We start from the raw sequence: 27,947 nt of genomic DNA on the forward strand, positions 1-27,947 counted from the left end.
TAAATTAATATAATCAAACCTGAACTAAGGTACGCTATGTACTTTGTATCTCAGGTATGCTTAAAGAGCACATAATGTAAATAAAAAATCCAAAAATAATACAGTAAAATTTAGTTAATCCGATCTAAGTATATAAAACTAACGGTGTAAAATTTTAAATTGAATTAGATATAAAAACTAGGTTATTAGGTAAATTGGCATAATGAGGTAAACAAAACAAAATTATTACAAGACTATTGTAGACTTGTCAGCAAGGTTTTTATTATTAGGTCAGCATGTGAAAAGAGTTGTCAGCATTAAGATAAATAAAACGGTGTCATACATTATAATTACGTAGGTAAATTACCACGTACTAGGCTATTTTAAATTAGACCGCTCGTATAATCAGTAGAGTTGATCATCTTCAATTCGGCAAATTTCCTTGCTGGACAGGCTTCCTCGCCGGTTTTATGGTCACTAGGTTTTTTGAAGCGGAGGCACGTCGCACATACTAGAGGCTCAGTTGTCTGGGGGCACTCTTTGATGTTATGGCCGACTTGTCCGCAGTGACCACAAGTTGACTCGGGCTCTCGGCAAAATTTGGCTGAGTGGCCATATTGCTGACACTTGAAGCACCTCGAGACATATGTGTAGTCTCTTACGGGGCATGATGACCAGTGAAGATATACTCGACGCTGTGATATCAGTAGTTTCCTTACGTCAGCTGGGACTTCCAAAATATAGTTAGAATATAGGCCTCCTTTTTTTCCTGAGAGATGACTTAGTTTAATATTGCTTACTATAGACTCTCGTTCTGAGTTTGGGAAATGGTCAGCTATATTCTGTTCATATAAGTAATCTATTACTTGGTTATTACTTAAGTTATTGGGGACATCAATAATAACAATTCTTGGTTTCCGTTTGCTGACCTCTGAGATAGTTAGGCCAGAAGAGTTGAACTTTTCGCATTGCTTCAGTTTCTGGATGTCTTCCTTTCTTTCAGTGCTTATAATGACACCGCCGTGCTTTGTTTTCCTTACGCTATTCACGTGCAGTTTTAGTTCTTCAGGGCTGATTATTTTTTGGACTAAGTTTTTGGTATCTTCACTACTTTTTTCTTTATTAGCTGGGAAAATGGCTATAGAGCTGGAGTTTGAAGGTCTAATGACCTGGTTGTTACCCTTTTTGATAACATCCTCAAAGGAAGGCTGGCTACTTGTTGAAATCAGCTGCTTCTTGCACACGTCTTGGATTGAAGTGTTGAGGGCTTCGAGACACTTTCGTACACCTCCTTGTATATATTATAATAATATGTAGGTACGTTTAAAACTGAAAAAATTATCACCATATTATTTTTGGCACCAAAAAGCAGTTTCAATTTGCGTCCAATCACCACTAATCGACCCTCAAACAACAGATTCGATCTTAGAACCGAGCCTGCGTATGAATATTCATACGGCGGCTGTATTGTAAACCAAGCTGTCCAATTCTACTTGCGCGGGCATGTAGCAGCGATTAATTAATTGGCAGCCAGCAGTGGACGCCAGCTGTGGCGATGTGTCCTTAAACTTTATGATGGCAGCAGCCGTGTGGTGGCGGTTGTTAATGATTTGTTTGGGATGTGCTCGTGGGTTGTTGTTGCAGGCCCGTGTTTGGTCACTGTGCAGTGTGCAGGCAGTGGTTTATGTTATGCTCCACTGGTTCAATGCGAATGCGAGTACAATTCAATTAGATACTTACTTACTTACAATACAATTAATACAAATAATGTACATAGAATCTCTAACTGAAAGATAACATCGGAAGGAAACTGTAGCCACTACGAACAGGGTTCGTTAATATACTTAGGGCGGATTCGGCCAACGTCGAGTAACTATTTACTCACGAGTAAAGTACCAGTTACTCGCGAGTAAGCAGATTTTGCATTCTACCAAACCTGAAACCAAGATAACTAGCTTATCCCAAGAATAAAATGTTATACCGCCAAAATTGACCGTGTAACGAGCTTATCCGAGAGTAATTTTGTAATGGCGGCAGCACATCAGCTGATTAGAAAACCGTCATAATGACATATAAACACATCTGTCAAAACATAAACAAAAGTACGTTAAAAGGCAAAGTCTCAGAATAACAACAGCGAATAAAATATTAAAACATAAACAATTTCATACTTTTATAATCCATTCAAACTACACTCATCACAATATAAGAAGTCCGTTTGGACAGATCATCATTTTAATAGAATGTAACCAAAAAACTTTACGTTTGAGATGAACGAAACATTTTAAAATCAATACTTCTCTTTTTGGATTACAAAATCACATTTCTTTTTCGAGCGTTATATTATATGTAAGAATATGTCTCCTTTTATTTTTTTGTTCAAGTAAATTCCTAATTAAAATGTATTTTGAATTGCCTCGAAACGTATCAAAAAAAGTTAGGTTCTCAGCCTTTTTTTTTTTAAACACTAGTGCTGTACCTGATTAATCGTAAATTTTTACCGATTTTATCTAAGTCCGTAAAAAATCGAATCGAATCGAATGGAAGAGCATAAAATAATATCCGATTGACGTCGCAAACAAATTTAAAGAATCGTTTACTACATCTTTCTCCCTAAACAATCATTCATAATGCATTGAATTTAGTCGATCTTTACTACAAAAAGTATAATGGAATATTTTTTTTGCACTCACAGGTAACTTTTTTTTTATGGCAACACTATTAATTAATTAGCCTTTCTATTTAGTCCGCGTTCCTGTTGGATCCATTTCATTCACCATTTTGGAAGTTAACAGTGCGGTTCGGTATTTTTTTTGTGACTTTGTTTTGATTTTGGACTGTTTCTCTTACTATCACGTTGACCTTGGCTACTGTTTTCTGGACTTTGATTGAGCACTGTGATTCGGACTTTTCTGCAGTTTGTGCCGATTGTGGTGTGTGAACTTCTTTTCAAAATGTCGAAAAGAGGCCGTACTATTCAAAGCCAATCGCGTGAGTTGATTGTGAAGTTGCACGATTATTTTGAACGGGAATCGCTGAATGGTGGACCTTTAGTACCGGTAGCTCAAGTACATGATCGCATCATAGATGCGCTTGGGATCGGTACGAAAACTATACGGAAAGTCTTAAAGGAAAAGTATGGGCCTTCCGGCAGTGAAGACAATGTTTTACGTACTCCTAAAAAGCGGAAGAAAAGCAAGCCAGTGACAGGTATCGACTCATTTGATGCAGATGCAATTCGGAACCATATTTATGGATATTATTCAAGAAAGGAATACCCTACTGTGAGCAAACTCTTGGTATCACTGAAAGAAGCTGGCTTGTTTACTGGCAGTGCTACATCTCTAGTCACAGTTATGAAACAAATTGGATTCGAATATAAAAAGAGTGACCAACGAAAGATAATTATGGAGAGGTATGATTTAGTACTGCTAAGAGTTTCATTTTTGAAAAAAATGAATAAGATAACTGATTGGGATAACGTAGTTTTCATCGATGAGACATGGTTGAATTCCAACCATACAGTGCCACAATCATGGACTGATGACACAAAGGCATCATGTTCTAATGTGCCGATGGGAAAAGGTGGACGACTGATAATTTGCCATGCTGGATCAGCTGGGGGAGGTTTTGTGGACAATGCTTTGCTTGCATTTGAGTCAAAGAGCACAAAGGAATACCATGAGGAAATGGACGCTGTTAAATTTAAAGAGTGGTTTGCAACAAGTTTACTTCCTAACCTCCCCCATAAATCTATCATAATTATGGATAACGCACCGTACCATTCGATACACATTGATAAGCCACCCACTCAGGCAAACAAAAAGGCAGATATAGTGGCATGGTTGGAAAGACATGGCATCGAAGCCGACCTGAACAGTTTAAAGGCCGAGTTATTACAATTGGTGAGAGAAAATAAACCAACAACACCGAGATATGAAATTGACGAACTTGCACAAGAGCATGGACATACCGTCATCCGGACACCGCCGTACCATTGTCAATACAACGCAATCGAGTTAATTTGGGCTCAAGTTAAAGGTTAGTTTTCTAATTAATTCTTTTATGTAGACTTATTATTATTACTTATTTATTGAGCAGTGAAAGCCAGTTGGAGAAAATTCATTCAGTATTTTAGAGAGGCCATGGTATAGTAGATTCATTTTGCTCAGGGTTGTTTATTATAGTGGGGTGACAACAATTCAGAAAATGTACTTACCTACTATTTTTTTACGTTACCTGGCATACTATGCATAACAAGGCATCTTTACTGAATAACCATATGAATTTAATCTTTTGACAGGCTACGCAGCACGAAAAAATACAGAGCGACCGTTCTCCACCAAGAAAATGATGGGTTTATTGAAGGAAGCTTGTGCAAAAATCACAAAAGAAGACTGGGCAAAGGTAGTGCAAAGAACGAAAAATTTAATAAAGGCTGATTTTGATAGGGACATCAATATTGACAATATGATTGATAACGAAATAATTATATACACAGGCGACGATAGTTCAACGGATTATGCTTCTGACGAAAGTGAATAAATATTTATTTATTAATCTGTTTGTTTTAATTCTGCTGCAATACTCATTTCATAAAAAGGTATAACTAGCCAAAAATAGAATAACTAGCCCAAATTTGACCTCAATAGCAGTGACAGGTAGTTAACCCTTCTCATTGTTTTAGCTCTTACCTGAAATAAACGGGTTATCGATAACAATGCATGCAGGCCAGCCTAACCTTGACCATTATGTTGTATTGTAATTTATGCATCTGATAAGAAAAGTTCAGTCAGTCATCTCAAAACGTTAGGTAATGCTACTTCCCAAGGGTGTGACGCGTTCCCTACTGTTTTACCTACCGTCCCTACTGGCAGGTAATTAAAAGAGGTAGGTAGGTCCAACTAAAGTAATTTATTGATGGCCTACTGCGAGTAAATTATAATTTTATAAACAGGAAACGTTTTTAATTCAAAACATGTTATACCTACTAATAATGTATATAGAAAATGATAAATAAATGATTAAAAGTATCAATTGTTACTTTTGTTTAAATTCATCAGACCATTTAGAATCGATTTTCGATTCGAGAATCGGATTTTCAGGTTAACGATTCGTTTTGTCACATCCCTAATGGCGTCACAATGACAGCTGTCCAAACGGACTTCTTATATTGTGATGAGTATAAGTTGGCATGTCATTTCTATTGCATGCTTTGAAACGCAGCTATTTTTATTTTAGTTGCATTACAGTTTCGTTCCTCGTTCATTCAATTTAATCATGGTATAACTTGGTAGAATGCAAATGTACTTATCCTAGATATTTACTCGCGTATAATTTTAATTCCGGTATAGTTATTCTCGTGTAACGTGATGTTTGGACGAATTCACCCTTAGACGTCTATAAACTCGTTGAATATGCGTTTCACCAATCAATAACAATAATAATAATTTAAACCTTCAGCAGACAACTGACAGTTAAAAATATTCAATAAACTCTTACCTACAATATTCTGTCCTCGGCTTTCCTCATAATAATATTATCATCACCATCATCTACACATTATTCAGTATTAAAATATCCGTTATATTTTGAATTGAAGGCGCACAACGCAGGACTGAAAATGAAAATCTAGATATTCACTTAAACTATGATAAATGTATCGGAAATAGATTTGTGGGGTTTTATCATGAATGACCTAGGTATTCAAATCGAGTTACTGACTGGGCTTTGTGGATTTTGGTCTATCTGGATTGATATTAAAGGTTGGACTGCAGATATTTGATTCCTTTGTTTCAATACAAAAAAAAAGTTTATTAGGGCAACAATAAAGTCGATTCTAAAGGCACTAAATTATAATTTTATTCATGTCAAACCAGTGGAAAATAAAATTTACGGAAATTTTCAAACAGTAAAATTGTAACGTCTTGCTCTACGTAAAAAAACTGAAATGGGAGTTTTTGTTATTTACCCGTTGCAAAGTTATCGATGTCAGAGTTGTCAGACGCATGATTTTATTTCACCGTAATCACAATCTGCAAGCAGGAAAAACAGCGTATTATTATAATAGCACCCTTCAAACGTGTTTACGTGGTTCTTGACGCGTGGTATTGCATAGTTTCACGCCCGCGGGTGGTAAGGCCGGGGTCTCCTATTTCTCGTCGTAGGTTGCGTCCAGCGTCACGCCGTAGGCCGCGTCACGATGCTCACTACGTTTACGCGCCAACGTCGCCGTGTGAGGGAGACCGTATCAGTACATTTCTATAGTGAGCATCGTGACGCGGCCTACGGCGTGACGCTGGTCGCGACCCACGGCGTAAATAGGAGACCCAGGCCTAAGGCATAATGCCGACGTCATCATCACACCAGCGGTTTTACAAACGCAGACCCTACGACGTGTCAAAAACAGCTGGGTGATTCTGTGAGAATTATATCGACGAGTTCAGGATCAATCGTGTCGATGTTAGACTTAGAGAACCTACATACTTACTAGTAGATACGTACCGTACCTGTATACCTATTTATACTTAGTCTTGGCTTATACAATGTAAATTACTAATATAAACGATGTAGGTAATTTCTGTGTCTGTGAAAAAACTTATTCATTAATGATTTTTTTCAGTCTGACATTGGCATTGATCGACACCCAGAGAGGGAACTCTTGTCGAATGTCGGGCCCGATTTTTATCGTATGAGTATTTTACGTCATGTAAACAGGTGGCCGACAAGTGTGACTAGCTTCAAATAAAATACTCCACCACTGGAACATCCGATAAAAAACATTTATTGCTCGACAGGCAAGTGGGAATGTCAGACTGGAAAATTCGTCAAAACGAGGTCAAAAGAAAGCGTTAAAAGTTTTTTTTTTATGTCAGGTTTTTTTAAATTTTGTATTACTTACCTAAGTTATCATTTTACACATGAGTACTTACAAATATTCTATAATTTATTCTTAACATTTTCTACGAATACAACTACGTATTCCACAATAAAAAAAGCGTCCAGGTTTGCGATCCTAGACCGGAATTTCCGTGAAATATCGTTTTATCCTCGCTAGGAAATTGATTTCTTATAGGGCTGTTACGAATTTTATCTTCACCGCAAAATTGTCGCTCATTGTTTGTAAATTTGATGATGTTTTTATGGTCGTTAAAAGCAACAAATTCTTTGAGATCCATTTCAACAGTTCAAGGTTACATATTTGCTCAGAATTCCCAATATTTGTTTCACTCATTGATTGATGACTCTCGTTAATTACGCACCCTTCATTAGTTAAGAATCCTTAATATAATATATATATATAATTTTCCTGTACCTCCTGTAGGTTGGCTGGTAGAAAATGCTCTTAGCATTAAGCCCACCTTTTGTACATTTATTTTATATCTGTGCAATAAAGAATTAAATAAATAAATAAATAAATAATATAAACATAGGGTGTTCCAAAATTGTATTTGAATTTTTAATCGAGTCACGTAATTATTCTAACGAAGAGATAATCTATGAATTAAAATATGTACGTATCTTAGGGCTGATTTCTCAATGGGCAGGTAAACGTTGTCTGAGGAATAATTCTGATGCTATCACATCTGAATATTTGTATTAGATAGTGACAGCAACAATTTTATTCCTCAGATAACGTTTATATGACCATTGAAAAATCTGCCCTTACACACTTAAATTCGAACATACGATTCGAGAATAATACCGAATGTAACAGAACCGCGATAATTATAGTTCTGAGATTACAACAATTATGTAACTATTATATTATAATAATCAAATGGAGCTGTCAGTGTCTAGTTGCACCTGCAGCGGTCGCCATTACGGCGTGGAGGCTTCGCGGGGGCTGCCACTAATGGCCGGGCTAATAGCGCGGATAAGATAGCACTGCACACGAATTTCCCCAACTATTAGGGTGCTTTTCCACCAGAGATGTGCTATGCAGCTATGCTGCGAAGATGTGATATCTCTACGCTACGAAAATATGTGACCGTTTCCACCAATACTACGCTAGGTAGCTGTGCGAGGAAGATGCGCTACGAAGATGCGCCGCCGCAAAGTAGCTGTGCGAGAAAGATGCGCATCTCGAGCTATGCTATGTATCTGTCGCAGCCGGATCGTATAATCCGCCGTATTACATTATGGCTAGCCACATTACAAGACAGGGCCTCTTTGTAATGCGGCGGATCAACGTTTAGCCGTATTGAATACGGCTGAATGAAAATGTGCCGGATTGTATTCGACATCATACGTCATTCAATATGGCTGGCCGTTATGTAATACGGCGAGAGATTAGCCGCCGCATCAAAAGATTTTAGTTTCGTTTTTTAACACTCGTAGCGCTGCTTGACATAACAACAATAATGGCGTTGGATACAGATATTTGATGATGATTAAAACAAAGAAATTGTGTAAATAGTAAACAGTGACTTCCAGAAGAATTTTCACGCGAAATTAAATAATATCTATTCCGATCAATGCGGAACAGTGAAAACGTACAAAAGTTATAACGCACATCAAACAACTAAAGTGACCATGGATTCTGCTAGTCGGCGGATTTCCACACAGTATCACTGGATCAAAAAATATAATTGTGGCCGGCAAAGATTATTTGATCTTGAAGAGACTGCGACCAGGTAAACGTAGTGTGGGACGCCCTCCGGCTAGATGAAATGACGACTTACGATAGGTGGTTGGTTATGATTGGATGTGGAAAGCTATAGATCGCATCCAGTGGTGTGCTTTGGGAGAGGCCTACGTCCAGAAGTGATGATGATGATGAAGAATAATAATTTCAAAGATCCTACCATCCGAGTAGAGCCCATGCACAGTATTTTTATACTTTAACGGAAGTCCATATGATAGCATATTTACTCTTATGATTAGAAAATGTTTGTCAAACTACCGAAACCGCAAAATTCCTTCAGCAGTAATGTCATGCTTAGTATGGACATGGTCACCCTATAATTTAGTAGTAGTACGATGCGGCTAAACGTGGACCGCCGTATTGAAGAACGTATCGAAATGACAATCCGGCTAAACGTTGATACGCCGTATTACAAAGCGGCCCTGTCTTGTAATGCGGCCAGCCGTAATGTAATACGGCGGATTATACGATCCGGCTGCGACATATCGATAGTAGGGAAACGACGGGGGCGGCGGCGCGGTGAGGGGAGAGGCGAGATACAAAATAACTTTTTGCTTCCACGATGGCATGTCTACTTTCAGTGAAAAACGCGGGCATACTGTAGGTCTGCTCTGCACATACATAGCTACACCACTCGCGATGGTCCATAGCACATATCCATAGCACGCATCCATAGCACACATCCATAGCACGCATCATTCCATACAAAAAACATATCTTAGTTGAATCCGTTTCACCAGTGCTAAGCTATGTGCACCAATAATATGATTGGTGGATATCAAACGCATCCATAGCATCGTAGCATAGCACATCTCTGGTGGAAAAGCACCCTTAGGGTTAATTCGAGGGTGTATTTTGTTTTTAAATACGAATTAAGGATACATGCTTAGGTTTTGTTACAGGAGACCAAACTTGGGTGTACTAATGGTAATTTGGTCGATGACTACATTATGATACTTACTGCTTTTTATTCAATTTAAATTTACGACCATCCCAAACTTGTATTAGTTCTTCTACAGATTTTACCGTCCCATTGTCGTTTATTGAGGGATATGCCAAGATACAAGTCTATCGAAATATAGAAATTTTTACTTTAGTAAGCAAAATCACAGATAGATATTTATATTGAAACCGGCTGTTACTAATCTTTGAAACAGTTAGTCCTTTCGTAGGATGGTATATTTTTATGAGTGATTCTGCGAGTATATTTCTATGAGTGATGCTGTAATACTGAAACATTTTAGATTTACAAATTCTTTAATAAAGTTATAAACAAATCCAATTACCCGTGCAGCCAAAAATAGCCCATTTTAATTGAGCATGCAATGTGCGGAAGCGTTTCCAAGTTACTAGATTTGCATACACGCTGGCGCACTCTGTTGGAGCTGTTCGTAACATATTACATTATAATATTCTAACTACGCCTAAGAACATTCAAGAAGATAGATTTTGAAAAGGTAATACAACCATACAGGTGGAATATTATTAGTGATGTCCCCGTTGTCATGTAATGTATCATGTTGTAATGTATCCAACATACTGATTACTGAATAACTTTAAAATAAACCAGCTGTACATTACTATTTTAAATAACTCAATTGACCGAGCGACGGCAACCTTCACCCTGTACAATTTGTTCATTATTTTGCACCAGGCAATCGTAGGTAACCCCTTCACCGTCAACAAGAAAAACCTTCTGGCCCTCTCTTCACCGTCAACACAAAACAAACCTTCTCGCTCTCTCTTCACCGTCAACGACCCGACTCTCCACATTACAATAAACTTTAATAAATTGTTGCAGAAAACTTCCAAGGCGACATCGCGCTCCCCGACGCTGACTACCTCAAGAAGCCCTCAAACCCCCCGAGCGCGTCCAAGATCAACAAGTCCTTACAAGAGGAGGTGGAACGACTGAAGAAGGAGGTGCTACTGGAGGGTCTGCAGGTGGAAGAGGAAGGTCTGACGGATATATTGAGGAAGAGGACCAAGCAGCCGGTGCCGCTGGAGAAGCCGAAGAAGTATAATGACGCGGCGTTGGCGGCTAAGGTTCGTGGGTTTGGTAGTTTATTGGCGTGACTGTAAACTGTAGTTGTAGATCTTGAAATTAAGCTCACTAAACGGAAATGATGTTTTAATCGACTGGAAATGCCTTCCTCTATCACCTCCTGAAGGATCAAAGAACCCTGTATTGTGATAGAAATCGATTCAATGTCGATTTACGTTTATAATGACTCATTTTATACCAAATTTTAACGTAATCTCTTGTTAAGCTCCTCAAAATTAAAAGTTTCCCTTTAAAGCCACATTTCAGTTATTAAAAAAACTGAATATTTAAACCCTTAAATGAATCTGTAACGTATTTTATGAGTCGAATTACAGTTAATAGTACCTACTCGTAAACAAGTATGACCTATTTCAGTAACCAATTTTCATGTTACAGATATTGCCGGCAGGTGTGGACAAGTCCGTCGCATTAAAAAACGGAAAGCTCCAGCCCGGTGAGACGTTGGACTCGGTCGAGAGGGCCACATCCGTCTCACTCAATCAATCAGCCGCCCCGGACAACCTCACGGACTCTGAAAGCCTAGAACAAGATGGCGTTCTAGTCGTTAACATATCCTCCGACAACATGCTCAAATACAACGAGTTCTACCCGAGAATACAATTCTCGAACAACAGCAACAAAATGGACGAAGTTACAAACAAGATACAGAGCAATAGTAGAGAGATAACTGGTGATTCAAAAAACAATTTAAAGTTCAAAGAGATGCCTGACAATGTGACCGTGGCACCGGCGCCTACGAACGGGGTGCTGTCTAACAGCGATGTAGACGATGACATAGTGAGGTCTGCGGAGATTAATAAGACGGCGCAAGAACTGGATGCGAAGTTTTTTGATACTAACGAGTTGGTGAAGCCGACGGATACCGTGCCAACTCTGGCTGAGAACCCGGCCAATACGCGGAGGCGGCGGCGCCGCAGGCACGGTAATGGGAGACGGTATGACTTTGTTTTAGTTGGTTTATCAGTTTAGTTTTCTCACTGTTCCATTGCCATGCATATTTAAGAGCGATATTACTGAAGAAACTTGGGAGCTTTTTCAAGAGAGTTAGGACGGTGTAAAACTGTATACCGTAAAACGGGGTGAATAGGAATTCAGGGGTCAATAGGGATATTATCGATGAACGAAATTGAAGCAGAAAATCTACTATAAAATTAAATGATAATGGTCAGATTTTTTATGATTTTTAAAGTAGAAAATTGATTTTTGTTGATAGTAACACTTTTTTGACGTGAAGATGGTTACAAGTGAGAAAAAAACACATCTGAAGTTCGCCATTCACAAGGTCGAAATTTTGTTCCTCAGAAACTTTGGAAAAAGAGACGTTAAATGTTATTTTTATTGGATAAATCGTACTAAATTAGAAAAGTAATTTTGTTTTCTATCCAATTTAAATAAGTTACTGCGATTTTATTTATTAATTTTAGTTTAAATTGAAAATTAATAAGACCTGGTAAATTTCTCTAAAAATGGGGGTAATAGAGACGCCTACAGGATATCATTGGGACGACTGTGGGGTGAATTGGGACAAGAGTCCCATAAACTAGGGACGTAGTTGTATGAAAAGGGACACTAAAGCACGGATAGGGATAGGGACTGATAGGGTTGTCACTTACCTATATCGCCAGTAAGTATCTGTACTTATACAATAAAATTATTTCTTTATTACATAATAGTGTGTTAATAAATTTTTATACTTAGGAACATCCAAGTAGAAAAAAACTTTTTTCTAGTTCGATGTTTAGGGACATTTAGGTACTTTTTGCAGGTATTTTTTAAAAATATATACCTAATTTTACAAAAACTGATTTTAAAGTTTTAACTAGGAAAGCAATGAAATATGTAGAGGTATAGTGTACATTTGACTACATATTACTGAAAAAAATTATTTAGGGGTTGTGACAACCATGACTATATTTCTCTATTGTTCTCAATACCGTCCCGATTAACCCCTATACATGTATGAATAGGGACATCATATATTTTATAAATTTACATAAAATTGGCTGACCATCAAAGATTTTCGTATGCATTTTCATAAAATACAGGTCAAGACTAAACTTTTAATATGGTAAACTAAAAGTTGTTAGTACAAAATTCATTAGAAATTGGCACTCAAAGTTGAAAACCATCCCCATTCACCCCATTTCACGGTACTTATTGCGGATATTATGATTGATAATATGATTAAGTAGGCTTTATCAATCATAATATATTAAACTAGGCTATATAATGTTCTAAGGCTATATAGCTTAAAATATGTTTTACCCAATATTATAATCGAATACTCCCAACAACAAAACCTGCCATTCACTCGATTCAAAACTCGCAAACAGCGAATGCGAAATCCCGAATTAAGGCGCTCGAAGCGTGAGAGAGAGAAGTCGTAATTATTTTATTAAAAATCCAATTTTAATGCGACTCTATCGCCGGCTGCGATGAATAAGACTCGTTTTGCGCGGCCGTAATTGGTTCATCTTCACCGCGTCAGCAGAGGTGGGTAGAGCAGCGGCGCCACTCGGGGACGCAAATTTTATAAAGTTATTTTCACCAGCCCACGAAAAAGTTATAGTAGTTAAGTAGGTTCTTGTGCTTATTTCATAGGCGATAAGGATAAAATATTTTATTCTTTCATAATATGTTTTTGGATTTTAATATTTTTGGAGGATGCACTGATACACAGGAACTTAAAATTAGTAGGTATATATAACAAAACATTTCCCTATTTTGGGCAATATAGGTAGTTTGTTGTAGGGACATAGGATATTTATGGTTCGTTATTCATTCATCCTGTCCAAGTAACTTACTAACGACAGCCAAACTTTAGCTACATACGAGAAATGTGTCAATACTTTAGCTACATACGAGAAATGTGTCAATAACTAAGTTTCACATTTGGCTAAGGTTTCGCAGATGAACGAACCCAGACTGGGTCAGATTATAGGTAACTATTTACTACTAGTTCCTACTAACAGAGCATGACTATGGATGACCGACGTTAGTCGGGGAAGGCCAAGTACAGTTCAGTTTAAATAACTTGTTAGATAGATATGAAGTTGGCAATGAGGCAATGAATGCACTTTTGTACCTTCTCAAAGTAATAAACCGCCTATAGGTACATTATTTTTAAAATTTACAGTTTGTTTGACCAAGAATAAAAGTGTAATCGCAGCCTACTTCAGGAACATTAAAGTTGTACCTACATAATTAGATCGCGGATTTTCAGGAGGACTCCAATGGTCTGCATCGTCGCTGTTATTTCCTATTCGCGGCCATTTTAACTAGCAGCGCGAGCGTTTCCACCGCCACCACAGTGTCAAATACTTACCCAGTCTTATTGAAACTCCCCCTTAATACGACCATTCAACGCTCAGCAAGCGGCAGAGAGCGAAACATTTCACCAGCTTTTCATATAAATAAGAAATAAAGATATATTATTATTATTATTATTATATACTTTTTATCATAATTTCAGAACTCGTTAAAACCTCTTACTGAAATTGTTATTTGTTTTCGCCCGGCCGGAGAGCAGTGTAAACAATGCAAATTTCAACTTTTAAATATAAATGGAGTGCGATATTGATTTCCTGCACCAGTCAATGTGTCGCTGATAATAACTGCAATCACAGCAGCCGTTGACACCGCGTGATAAATGCGTTGTGTTGGTGCATCAAGAGTGCAGATAGGGGCTTTTATTTCATTCACAAATTTGTTTTTAATACACTCACCAGCAATCAAAAAGTTCCCGTAACCAAACCCAAAGCACTGAATTACTCCTAAATGGAAAAGACTAGCTTATGCCGTCTGCAATATTGAAGCACCTTTTAACAGAATATTACTTTATGATTTGTAAATATTTTGATCAAATTCTATATTAAATGTTTTGAAAAATTGGGGTCATTTGGTTCCGTAGTTAGTTATATTCTGATGCACCGTTTAATGTACTTAAATATTGCAGAAGGCGTCATTAAGTTACTTACTTTTTTCCATGGTAATTTTCTCAATGTAAGTTTTTCATTGCATGACTTTATTTACTTAATTTTTCAGGTACAGAAACGTGTCGGGCGAGCGAGTAGGCAAGAACTCCTTACGCTCATCGGAGGAGAATCAAAACCAGAACGAGTCAAAGTTCGTTCGGAAAACGTTTTTTCGTCACCACAAAAAGCACAGCAGCAAAGAAAGGCAGCGCGAGGACGAAAGGAAAGAGTTCGAAATTCCTGAACACGAATTCGAAGAGAAATTCGAAGTTAAACCGCCGCCAAAGGTTAACTTCTCGAAGCCGTTGGAAGAAACGCAGCAATTTCAGAACTGGTTTTTTCTCGACACGTCCAAGGATTTAGACGCGGAGGAAAGTCGCGTCGAAAATGTAACAGAGACGCGACACAAGGTTGGTAAATTGTTCACTTGTTGAAGTGAATGCTGCGTCGTTAGGAGAACATTATTAGTGTGTCTGTAATCACCTAAATCTAGGCTAAAGTTATGACTTACAAATGATGTTTCGAAAATCAAGCAACTTGTTTTTCCAATTTATTACGACTCCATGCTATCGGGATTGGAATAGAAATTGTCTGTTAGCCTTTCATGTTTATTTATGGCTCGAGAGTTTTGTGGAGTTATCTTTTATAACCACACCAATCACATTTATTTTTAGCAATTCAATGGAATCGTTTCGTATCATTGTTTATCTTCTGCTGAAATCGAATTGTATTGTGTGTCGTTATATCTGAAGCCTTTTGCCATTTCAATGAAAACGTTCACAATGGCCGCCTTTTAAGTAGTTCGATCATTACATTGATGGAGTGCCTAGCTATATTTTTATAGATAATCTTAACTATTTTATATTTTATTTATCAAGTGCTTAATAACATAGATTTTCCTTTAAAATATCGAGAAATCATAATTTGCAAATTTAAACAGTCATTAAAGTGTAACTAGACTTATGTTATTCATTGGTTGAGAGTGATAATAAGATCTAGAACTGTAAATAATTTACTTAAAATCTCGTATTATATGAGATTTTGCAGGGCTAATTCAAGAATATAATATGTGTTATAAGCATGTGACAATAAATAAATGAAATTAAATGAAATGTTTGGTCATTACAAATGCGCGGAGATACAGCTATAAATAATAAAGTATAATGAGTAATGGCGGAAAGCTAAAGATCGCATCCGATGGCGTGCTTTGGGAGAGGCCTACGTTCAGCAGTGAACTGCTATAGGCTGATGATGATGACTAATGTCATCAATAATGTCCACAAAACCCAAGGGGATAACTATTAACTAACCCTTCTTTCCACCCTAGATAAGAAAGCGCCACCGCACCCCCAGGGCCGCAACAAACCGTAAAGAACGCATCTGGGAAAACGGAGTCATACCCTACGAGATCGACGGCAACTTCAGCGGAGCCCACAAGTCGTTGTTCAAGCAAGCCATGAGGCATTGGGAGAACTTCACATGTGTGAAATTTGTGGAGAAGGAGCCCGATCACAAGGATTATATTGTGTTTACGGAACGGCCGTGCGGGTAAGTTTTGGGGGTTTTGGGGCACTATTCTAATCTCATCTCTTTAGGGGTGTCAGTAGGTACCTGCACCTGGCTCGATTTTTTTAGATTTTCGAATGGAACCTTTAGGGCCCTAAAAGACGGGTCTTTAGATATCGAAGGCAACTTCAGTGGAGCACACACACCCACAAGTCGCTGTTCAAGCAGGCCATGAGGCATTGGGAGAACTTTACCTGTGTCAAGTTCGTGGAGAAAGAGCCTGATCATAAGGATTACATTGTGTTTACGGAACGTCCGTGCGGGTAAGTTTTCGGACACCAAAAAGACGGGTCTTTATAAATCGACAGGAACTTCAGAGGTCACCTCGGGAGTCACTCTATATGACGAAAAACTAAGCTGCTGAAAATTGGAGCGCTGCTGTACAAGCCTCGACTCTATCTCGTAGCATTAAAAGGTACCAATTGCACCACAGCTCTCGTTCGTTCGTTTTTCGTCAGTATAGAGTAACCCTCCTGTTCAAGCAAGCCATGAGGCATTGGGAGAACTTCACGTGTGTCAAGTTTGTGGAGAAGGAGCCCGATCATAAGGATTACATTGTGTTTACGGAACGTCCGTGCGGGTAAGTTTTGGGGCCTGAAAAGAAACGAAAGTGATTCTGTAAAAATCATAAATACGAACCTCATCCATTATCGTATTTTTGTTGTTGTTGTTGATATTTTGTCATTTATTATGAGATTTTGCTATCAACCTACGATAAATTTCATACATAATTACCAAATAACTGCTCCATAGTCAAACATAATCAAAATTTACTTATGTACATTACGCACAAAAACATACAATCTTACTGGTACCATAATATTTCCACGAAACTGATGGCAGGAAGGGATGTTTTCCGTCCGTCTCAGATAGCATTTTATTACGTCATGTTACAAAACATAAAACAGTGTCGCATTAGACCTCTGCTTAATTTGACTACTGACCCGGTTTCACATGTGACATCGTCAATTTAACCTAACCTAACCTAACCTACCATACCATACATACCAACCATACCATACATACCAACCATACCATACATACCAACCATACCATACACACCTACAACCATAACCAAAGGTAAAAAAACCCTTGATATTAAACATTACAAGTCGCATAACTTTTAAACGGCTAAGCCGATTTTGTGATAAAGTATTGCTAGAACACTCGGAGTAACATCACCTATGACCAAAAAGAAACAAATCCAAAATTCGTTCTTCCGTTTTGGACACCACCACACACAGATCACAGACATCACCTCATCTATCTTCTTCACAGATGCTGTTCATTCGTGGGCAAGCGCGGCGGCGGCGCCCAGGCCATCTCTATCGGCAAGAACTGTGACAAGTTCGGCATCGTGGTCCACGAGCTCGGCCACGTGGTGGGGTTCTGGCACGAACACACCCGGCCGGACCGGGATCACCACGTGCAGATCATCCGGGACAATATTATGGCTGGTAAGTCGAGATAAAGACAGGCAGTGTAGCTCGTAATGCGTTTGGAACATGTTCGATTGTTGGGTGTTGATTTTGGAATAAGGGCAGATCATAGGGACAATATTATGGCTACTAAATTAAGGTGTAGAAGGGTGGGCTATGTGATGGTATTTCGGTACGAGCGATAAACAGGGACAATATTATGACTGGTAAGTGGAGTTGAAAAAAGCAGCATGGCTAGTCTGTATCATGCATGTGCAATGCATGAAATAGAAGTCTGCGGTAGGTGATGCAATAAGGACAGATCATAAGGGACAATATATCATTATGGCTAGTAAGGACCAGTTTTTTGATCCCTAGTTAACTCAACCATTGGTCAAAAATGGCTGCCATTAGTTAAAATGTTAAAATTCAACAAAATTCGTATGCAGCTGTCATGTTTGACAAGTGACTTGACTAATGGTTAAAGTTGACTACGGATCAAAAAACTCGCCCTAAGTGAACAAGTCCAACTCCAACTCCAACGTGCTCAAGCGTCGCGTGAAAATCTCCCTTTTCAACTCCGTCGTCAAATCGGTTCTGCTGTTCGGTTGTGAAACGTGGAGAGTGACTAAGGGATTGATGAACAAACTACAAGTGTTCGTCAACAAATCCCTGAGGTCGATCCTCCACATCTTCTGGCCGAACACAATCCGGAACGTTGACCTGTGGAACGTGTGTAAGCAGACCTCCATCGAACAAGAAATCGCATTGCGAAAATGGAGATGGATTGGCCACACAATCAGAAAAGGAGCCGAGAGCAAAGCGAGCATTGCCTTCGAATGGAAACCGCCTGGCGGCCACCGCAGACGCGGTCGCCCCGTGCACACATGGCGGCGCACAGTGGACGGCGAGCTGCGAGCGCAAGGCCTGAGCTGGACGGAAGCCAGAGCGGTTGCTGAGGACAGAACGGCGTGGCGCACGCTTGTAAAGGCCCTCTGTACCACCGGGGTACCATAGGACAGCAACAAGTGAACAAGAGACAGCCTGGCTGGTTATAAGTTTCTGTCATGTGCAATGTATCAAGAGCCACCAGCGGTTGTTGGTGATAAAACAAGTGCTGATCATTTAGGACACATTTTGGCTGGCAAGAGAGACACTGCAATCTAAGGGTTAGTAGGTAAGTGAAAGTTCAGAGTCTGAATAAAATGATTGCTGATAAGTAAAGTCTATTAGAGCTCGTTCCTGTTACATTTTTCGGGTGATTAATTAGAGTTCAATTAGGAGCTTCTGATTACAGGCAATAAACAGTAGCGCTCTGAATATAATTTAATTCCTTTCAGAAAATTGTTTACAAGCTTATAGCGTAATTGAGTGAAAATTATCTGAAAGGTTGAAATATTTGAACTTGTATTTTCTGAAAAATCATAGCAATATATGAAATTAATATGACAGAGCTTTGCCAATGGTTTCGCATAAACTCGATACAGATTAAACACGTAGGTATAGGAAGCTTCCTTGTAATCTCGTGCAGGGTGGATAATGGTGCATTGATGTACCTACCCAATTTTCGCCGATGCTATGCCATTGCCATATAATATCATCCTTCATTCGCACAAAAGAAAAAATATAAGTATTAAAAGAAAATATGGTGTTTTCGGTGCTTCAGTAAGGGTATATCTACTAACTACCACTCGTATACCGTCACCGTAAAATACATAATGTACTTGTTGTGTTGTAATGTAACACCTACAGTACATACCCGACTAATTTTAGCGCGTTTAATGAGGTTTGCGTGTTCACACCCCATTTAGGTTAGCGTGGAAAGTAATTTGGTTCATTTGACTGGCATTCGTTTATTAAGACATTATCATCTGTCTTCCACCTTTACTGCACATTAGGCGTTGGTTGATGGGAATATTACTCCATTTCAGTTTTTCATGGTAATCAGAATGAGCCTTTCAGTTATGCTAGGGTAGTTCAGCTATAAGTAAGTACATAAATATGTACATTATACTTTTTACAAACTAATAGATAGATACATAGATTGTATACTTACTCTTTATTTCTACGCCAAAAAGAATAATAAAATTAACAAGTTGTAACATAATTTTTAACGGGTGCAAAAGCCGGTCTTATCATTTAAAGCTATATCTGCCAGATAACCTATGGATGGACGGACTATATAGGTATTACTCGTACCTACAGCCAATAGAAATAAAAATAATTAGGTATATCTGCTGATACGATGCTTAACTCATATAATCGCACAAACATAAAAGTACGTAAAAGCCCCTATCCGCCATCTTTAAAACAAAGAAGTTGGGAGGCAGCTTCCGGATCATCACTAACAGTCTACTATTTTAGACGGTTATTTTAAGCGATAATAGCTCCTATTGTTATACTCAGAAGATTTAATACAACACGACAGAGATGTCCTCTGATGCGTGATGTAAAGAATAGAGGCACGGATTTGGTTTTGAATATGGGATACGTATGTAGGTCAGAGGTTAACTTACTGTTGCGCCTTTTAACCGCCACAGTTGAAATATTATACTCAAGACAGTTAAGTACCAATATTTAAAAAAAATGAACGAAAACATTTATTTCTAAAGAACGGGCGCTGTGTATATAGTTTGTCGTTTTGTCTCGTAGATTCCTAGTTTTCATACCGCAGAAGTATAGAAAACAGCCAACATTAGAGCGTTATGAGATCCTACTAGGAGCATTTCTACTACCTTACGTTACGGTGACATACATTATCTATTGAGTTCAGCCATCTAGGCAGGAGTAGTATACAATATTGACCAGTATATGCGCAGAACTCAAGAGCAATCTGTCCATTCCCTTTTTTATAACCCAATGGGCGATATAATACCTTTCAAAATAATTTCTAAAAATATACTTGCTACTTTAACATCCTACAAATTTTAATTTAATCTAAAGTTAGGCATGTCAACGGCACAGTTAGTATAGTTGCAAAGAATCTTGGTTCCTCGAACAGTGGGCAAAGTTTTCAACTTTATATTATTGTCATCTCATCGCATTGTTAGCGCCTTGGAAAGTTGGTATTTTGTTGGGGACTGCAAGGTAAGACTGTTTCTTTTGTTATTGGTATTAGATATTTTATTTATTTTATATACCTAAGTATAAAATATAATAAGTATAATTAGTTAAAGATAATAGGTAAGTATAGGTATTATTGCAAAATAAAGAGTATTATATTCTATTATTCAGCCTCTTGCAGGAATGTGTTCGATAGCTTATCCGTGCAAGCTTTGAATCACATTTTAAGGCATTCCGTAGGAATTTCAGGAAAAAGGTTTATAATAGCATCTGAACCGGAGAAATTATAAATTGTTTTTTTCACGGATTTCTATTTATGTACCTACAGAGGCCGATGCATTCTTTGAATTGTGAGATCCGTATCTCATTTTTTCAGCGGGTATCGACTAACCCAGTTAATATTCCGTGAACCTGGATGGAATCACTGATATTTCGGTAAACTTGTCTGGGCCACGGGATTCCCCGAAGCGAAGTCCGATGATAAATACTTTACCTGATTTCGACAAAGTTGGGCGAATTTCGAGGAATTAGATCAACTGATCGTTCACTAAATTAGGTAGTATCAATCAGTAGTATCGATAGCATAAGTGGTAATAAGCTAAAATGGGGATCAAGCTCAACATTCTAAACAACTTTTAGAAATTCATAAAAAAAAACACTACTAAATCAAATCAAATAATATTTCAGAGATCAGAGTTGGACCCATAATTAAAGTCAAACAGTATGTTGAGTAAGTAATGAGATGGTTCATTGTTTTTTATCTTTCACTACTCCGTACGTACCTAATAGTAGGTACCTATGTACCTATATAGCTTAAGAGAGTTAGTACAGCAATAATGTTGACGATGATTGTCTATTGTTCTGTTCACACATACTTACTAATTTTCAACAGCGATAAATTATACAATGCAAAATACAAATGGAACTTCTACGTAAACAATAAGAGGGGAATAAAAGACACCCACGTACTTCAAACTAATAGGACTAAACTATAAGTCCCATTCAATAGTACGAATAATGCGAATTGGCCCCGAATTGTGCGCCCGCCCTAACCTTGTTTTCGTGAACCCTAATTAATATATCGGGTAACTCGATGAATTTTGGCCAAAAATTACGACTCACTGAAAGCAAATTGAAAACAACTTGTATAGTACTCATATATAACGCTATAGAAATAAGAAACACTTGGGTGTTAGAAATTAAGTTTTAAATAGGAGTGATTCCTTACCAAGTAAATCGACTGATGTCACAATTTCTCGTTTTTATGTCTAAAAAGAGAGTCTTGGTTTTTTATTGAAATTGTTATCTTAGTAGGTACAGAACGTAGGCTAATATTTGAATTTTAATCCTATACGAGTTGCTTCCAACAACTTAATGCAATTTCGGGTGCGCAAAGTTCTAACAAACTAAAGTTTTAAGTGCATTTAGGAGTGTATTTACACAGAAACTGATATGGGGCGTGTGTATTAGACGGCACTTATCTTAACCACCAACTAATTTTATTAAGTACTAACTTTAACCTTTTGTAACTACAACCAAATCCTAGGAGCAAAAACATAACAAAACAAATCTAGCTAAGGTGTTGCTGAATGTAAATAGATTTTATTATAGCTTTTATTTACATGCCATTGCGGAAAATATCGATACATTCATCACCTCTTACAGCGCATCATACCTTCATATTTGTTTGTGTTTTTTCAATTAAGTATCTTCTTTCTTCCTTCTGTCTCTCTCTCTCTCCAACAACCTCATTATTAACCATCCCTCTCTACCCTCAGGTCAGGAGTACAACTTCAACAAACTGTCAGAGGAGGAAGTGAACTCACTCGGACAGACGTATGACTACGACTCCATCATGCACTACGCCAGGAACACTTTTAGTAAAGGTAGGTAGAGTGGAAATTTATTAGTGGACCACCCGGATTATGTATAAATAAACGCTTTTAAAAAGCTATGTTATATTTGCGGAGTTTAAAGTTTGCTTAGCAGATTTATAATAGGGAAAATACTGTAGATTGAGGTCGTCTGATCATAAACCATGTGGAGTGCAGTCTTAGCTTCTATTGCATTATTTTCGGATCAAAGCATTTGAAAACTCTATTGTTATTGTATTTACTGTTGTATTTAACACAGCGGCAGCGTTAGATATCTGTTTGAATGACTGATAAATATCAGTGTTAACCTCTTATACGTCGCTGCTGACCCATTCGTAGCCAACAATTATCCTCGACATCACAGGATCCAATTTAATCAGCATTTCTTCCATCAGGCACCTACCTGGACACCATCCTGCCGCTGGAGGTGCACGGCAAGAAGCGTCCGGAGATCGGGCAGCGCGTGCGGCTCAGCGCCAGCGACGTCGCGCAGACCAACCTCTTGTACAAGTGTGCTAGTGAGTATGAGTCACATGTGTACAGTCACAGGCACGCACCTGGACACCATCCTGCCGCTGGAGGTGCATAGGAACCTCTTGTACAAGTGTGCTAGTGAGTATGAGTCACATGTGTACAGTCACAGGCACGCACCTGGACACCATCCTGCCGCTGGAGGTGCATAGGAACCTCTTGTACAAGTGTGCTAGTGAGTATGAGTCACATGTGTACAGTCACAGGCACGAGTATGAGCCACTGTTGAGTCAAAAGGTCATCGAGTCACTCTCTGTATTATGTGCACAAGCAGCTGGTGACAGGTACAGGATGGTTGGATGAAAAATCCGGCCCGAAGGATCATGAAATGGATGGGAATTGACGGAAGGAACGATTGTCCAGCTAGCGACAACCGTATTTTAGTACGGGCATGTACCCTTGTACCTGGCCACCAATCTGCCTCTAGAGGTAAAAACCGCACGAAGCGATTTTGAAAAATTATTTACAATTATACGTGTACTTTTTGTGCGGAAATTCCCACTTGGAAACCAGAAAACGCGAAGCGTAGCTCGCTCAATAAAACTTGCCCATATAAATGAATAGTCTACAAAGACTCAAAGCCTTTTACGTCAACTAATTACTTTCAGAAGTTAATTTACTTACTTCTGACACTTGAATGTAACTAAAACCTAAGGACACGACTCGAGCTCGCTCAAAATTGTCGATTCCTGTTTGATACCAATATACCTATCTTCATCAAAACATTTCAAGATAACATCCATCCGTGTGGCTCACTCTGCAAAATATTAATTTTGGTTTTCATTGGATTGCTGCGTAAACACAATACCTACTTTTGAATCTTTCACCTATCAACTGCCTAAATCTTCAGTATTATTTTCATTATAAGTATAAACAACTTTTTGAGTAGAGAATCAAAACTTAGACTCGGCATACCGTTATTGCAATTATTGTGTCAAGTAAACATACCCTTATGCCTATACTTCAGTATCTAATGACTGCAAACCTTTAGGGCCATCAATCTGGAGTGGCCGGTGACTCAGAACTCGTCGAAGTATTTCCATTTATTCCACACTTTTCCTTTTGTTCAGGGGCGTATTTACCCTAGGGCTAAAAGGGCTACAGCCCGGGGCGGCAGGCGGCGGAGGGCGGCCGGCAGGCCGCCCTTAGGCTTTAGGTTGGAGACTTAAAAAAGTACTGAACAATATTTTAGGACGTAAGCCTAGAACGGCCCTGAGCCATCTTTCCACATGTTGTTGTTGATTTAATGTTTTAATAAATTGCAGCCGGCAGGGGCGTATTTACCCTAGGGCTAAAAGGGCTACAGACCGGGGCGGCAGGCGGCGGAGGGCGGCCCAGGGGCGGCCGGTAGGCCGCCCTTAGGCTTTAGGTTGGAGACTTAAAAAAGTACTGAACAATATTTTAGGACGTAAGCCTAGAACGGCCCTGAGCCATCTTTCCACATGTTGTTGTTGATTTAATGTTTTAATAAATTTTAGGACGTAAGCCTAGAACGGCCCTGAGCCATCTTTCCACATGTTGTTGTTGATTTAATGTTTTAATAAATTTAAAGTATAAAAGTCGACCTTTGTTCTTTTCTGAACCGGTGGAATAGTCAAACTTTTTTCAACCTCGGTATTTTTTTGAGGAAATCTAATGAAAAAAAAAGTGATTTTCCTCACTCAGTCGCCCTGCACAAGTTTCTTTCTAAACGTTCTAAAATGAACTCGTCTATACAGATTAGTTTTTTTTGTTCGGAGGATATCATTATCTATGCAAATCTATCACCACAATGTTCTTATACATATGTAGGTCGTAGTGTGTGCTCTTTTTATATTGGTGGACTAGACAAATGCAGAATACAAGGTCAGAACACAACGCCATACATGCACAAGAACGTGGAATAATTGTGTTTATTCAGTTATCGGGTCGCCTTTTTTTTCGTTTTATCTGTCATTTTTTCCTGCAATATCGCCCGATTTAACCGTTTCAGACGGTTTTTGTGGTGTTTTTTGAAGTCTCGTGTTAATGTGAATAAGCCCGTGTAACTCTGGATTCGACACGAGTGCGAGAATCTCTCGCCTTAAGTTCTCGCTCGCTCGATGAAAAAGCCATAAAACGAGTCCGTACGGCAATCAATTGTGACGGCGCCCATTTGGCCGATATCATCTTCTCGACTTTACCAATAAAATTGTAAAGGTTCAAATAAACATAATCAAAAAACAGAAACGAAGTTTTTCATTTAGAAAAAAAATAGAGCCAATCAACATAGGATGACTTCTTTTGGTCTACCTTGTATGAAAGCCGGCCTTTGTTCTTTACTGAACCGGTGGTAGTCTTTTTCCACCACGGTATTCTTTTAATGGAAATCTAAGAACAAATCTTTATTTTTTTCGGAAGATATCATTATCTATGCAAATCTATCACCACAATGTTTTATACTTACATATGTAGGTCGGTAGGTACTCTACACGGGTTCCCTTCATCTCTCTCTCTCTCTCTCAGCCTTCTGTAGTCCACTGTTGGACATAGGCCTCTCCTAACGATCGCCACCCCAAACGGTCACCCGCCATCTGCATCCAGCGGCTTCCCGCTACCTTCCGCAGATCATCAGACCAACGGGTTGGGGGGCGACCGACACGCCGTTTGCCGACACGGGGTCTCCACTCCAGAACCTTTCTACTCCAGCGGTCGTCGGCTCTGCGGGCTACGTGGCCAGCCCATTGCCACTTCAGCGTGCTAATCCTTTTGGCTATGTCGGTAACTTTAGTTCTCCTGCGGATTTCTTCATTACGAATCCTATCTCGCAGGGACACGCCTAACATAGCCCTTTCCATAGCACGCTGAGCAACTCTGAGCTTGTGGATAAGCCCTTTGGTGAAGCACCACGCCTCGGCTCCGTAAGTCATCACTGGCAACACGCACTGATTGAAAACTTTTGTTTTCAGACACTGAGGTATGTTTTCAGTGAAGATGTGTCGTAATTTCCCGAACGCTGCCCATCCGAGTTGGATTCTACGAGCTACATCTTTATCGAAGTTGGATTTACCTAATCGGATCACTTGTCCTAGGTAGGGATACTGATCGACAACTTCGATGGTGACACCTCCTACAGTTACGGGCGATGATGAAACATGTTCGTTCGACATGACCTTTGTCTTGTCCATGTTCATTTTCAGCCCAACTTGTTTAGAGGCATCATTGAGGTCTGTGAGCATTTCGCCTAACTCCTCCAGCGTTTCCGCCATAATAACTATGTCATCTCATGGCCCTTCATCTCGCCTAATCTTTATTGCCCTAAACTCGTTTCGCATAACTCGTAAGGTCTAAACTTTTTTGGTAGAATCATCACTTCGCCAAGACGTATGTGGAATAAGACTCGTTTCGTCTAAAACTCTTTTGGCACAAACTTGAAACACCTAAGTCTCGTTTGCTCAAATTGTTCGTATTGGTATAATCTTGTTTCTCCTAATATTATCTTAATAAATACGATTCAGTATGTTGTAAATGTACAAATTGTGGTATTTTTCTCCTACATCCCGAAAATCACGATATTGAATGAATAAAATATCGAAAGTGAATGACCATTATAATGATTACAAAGGCCATTAAACCCCATGGGATTGTAACCTAAAGATAGGTGCGACGACGAGCAAAGCAAGGAGGAGCGTGTTAGGTGCACATTATCGTCAAAAGCAGCGGAGCGGAGCGTTTCTCACACAGCGGCCACAATACAAGGCACCAGTTTGCGCTATGTAGGGAGACGCTCCATCAAAGTTAAAGCTAAACGAACATTATTACTTTGTATAACCTATGTCATAGCATTATTAGGCTATTCAAGATTTGCCCATACCATTATTAGGCTAAACAAGATTATGCGAAATATCTTTTTACTAAAAGAGATTTATGCCATACGATTTTCGGCGAAACGAGACTTTGACCAAACGTTACTATGCAATATGAGATTAGGCAAATAAATCTTGGGCCAAAAAAGGTAGAACCACTCTACACTGACTGCTCTTTTTGTTTTCTTTCATTCCTTGATGGGGCGGAAAACTACGGGAGCCCAGGGCGCGCAATCTTTCAATACGCCCCTGCTTTTGTTACTCCATCACATTGTTCTTAAATCCAGTTCGGCCAGATTGAATATTTTGTAGACAATGTCCCATAGAAATTTTATAATAGCCCAATACTTTGGCTCTACGTAATCCGTCTATTCAGTGAGATTTGGAATATGAAATTGAAATGCTTTCAGCTGTAGAATTAGGGATTTACAGATTTTAGTTCAAAACAGTTATGTCCCATAGATGTGGCAGAAGGTTGTTAGTAGATAAGTACCTGACAGGCTGCGTTCCCAGTATTATGCACAATCGGTAGGTTAGTATACCTACCGATTGTGTATTATACTATACTTTTTCAGTGTCGGCACTTATTGTTTCCGTTGCAAAAATTACCACTTTCTGACTCTACCTACGTAATGTAAATTACCATTCCCTTTTTCACAATAACCTCCCCTTCTCCAGAGTGCGGGAAGACCCTGCTGGGCAACTCCGGGTGGTTCAACTCCCCCGGCTGGGGCGTCGACACTAGCGCCGCGGCCGAGCGCTGCGAGTGGCGGATCGTGGCAACTCACGGGGAGAGGGTCGTGCTCAATATTACTGGTAAGTTTAAATCATGGAGATAACTTACTTACTTCCTTTAGTTTTTATGATCTGAGGTTAAACCGCAGCGCAGCGCCCTCTCATCTCAGCTATTCTCAACTCCTGAAAATCCTGTAACCACGGGAGACATGTCTACATAGTACTTTTTATATGTGACTTTTTTACGGATGAAGAGTAGTTTTTATAGTTT

The 27,947-nt window shown here is 38.9% G+C and overlaps 2 protein-coding genes across 2 annotated transcripts in view; both read left to right on the top strand.

Annotated features, from left to right (window-relative positions):
* LOC105389143 (tolloid-like protein 1) overlaps positions 1–27,947 on the top strand; it is a 79,555-nt gene that overhangs the window by 35,715 nt on the left and 15,893 nt on the right. The window contains exons 3-10 of the mRNA XM_048623195.1: positions 10,428–10,672; positions 11,067–11,626; positions 14,736–15,075; positions 15,993–16,213; positions 17,510–17,688; positions 22,491–22,598; positions 22,982–23,104; positions 27,620–27,757. Of these exons, the coding sequence (XP_048479152.1) occupies positions 10,428–10,672; positions 11,067–11,626; positions 14,736–15,075; positions 15,993–16,213; positions 17,510–17,688; positions 22,491–22,598; positions 22,982–23,104; positions 27,620–27,757 (1,914 nt within the window). The remainder of the gene's footprint in view (positions 1–10,427; positions 10,673–11,066; positions 11,627–14,735; positions 15,076–15,992; positions 16,214–17,509; positions 17,689–22,490; positions 22,599–22,981; positions 23,105–27,619; positions 27,758–27,947) is intronic.
* LOC119694574 lies at positions 2,166–4,539 on the top strand. The gene is made up of 2 exons (XM_038121250.2): positions 2,166–4,020; positions 4,283–4,539. Exons 1-2 carry the CDS (start codon positions 2,934–2,936, stop codon positions 4,522–4,524), a joined length of 1,329 nt encoding a protein of 442 aa, XP_037977178.2. The 5' UTR covers positions 2,166–2,933; the 3' UTR covers positions 4,525–4,539.

This window comes from Plutella xylostella, chromosome 9 (assembly GCF_932276165.1).
Source record: "Plutella xylostella chromosome 9, ilPluXylo3.1, whole genome shotgun sequence".
Taxonomy (NCBI): Eukaryota; Metazoa; Arthropoda; class Insecta; order Lepidoptera; family Plutellidae; genus Plutella; species Plutella xylostella.

Coding starts and splice junctions, on each gene's coding strand:
- LOC119694574 (XM_038121250.2), top strand. CDS start 2,934: ATGTCGAAAAGAGGCCGTACTATTCAAAGCCAATCGCGTGAGTTGATT. Junction 4,021..4,282: donor AATTTGGGCTCAAGTTAAAG/GTTAGTTTTCTA, acceptor ATCTTTTGACAG/GCTACGCAGCACGAAAAAAT.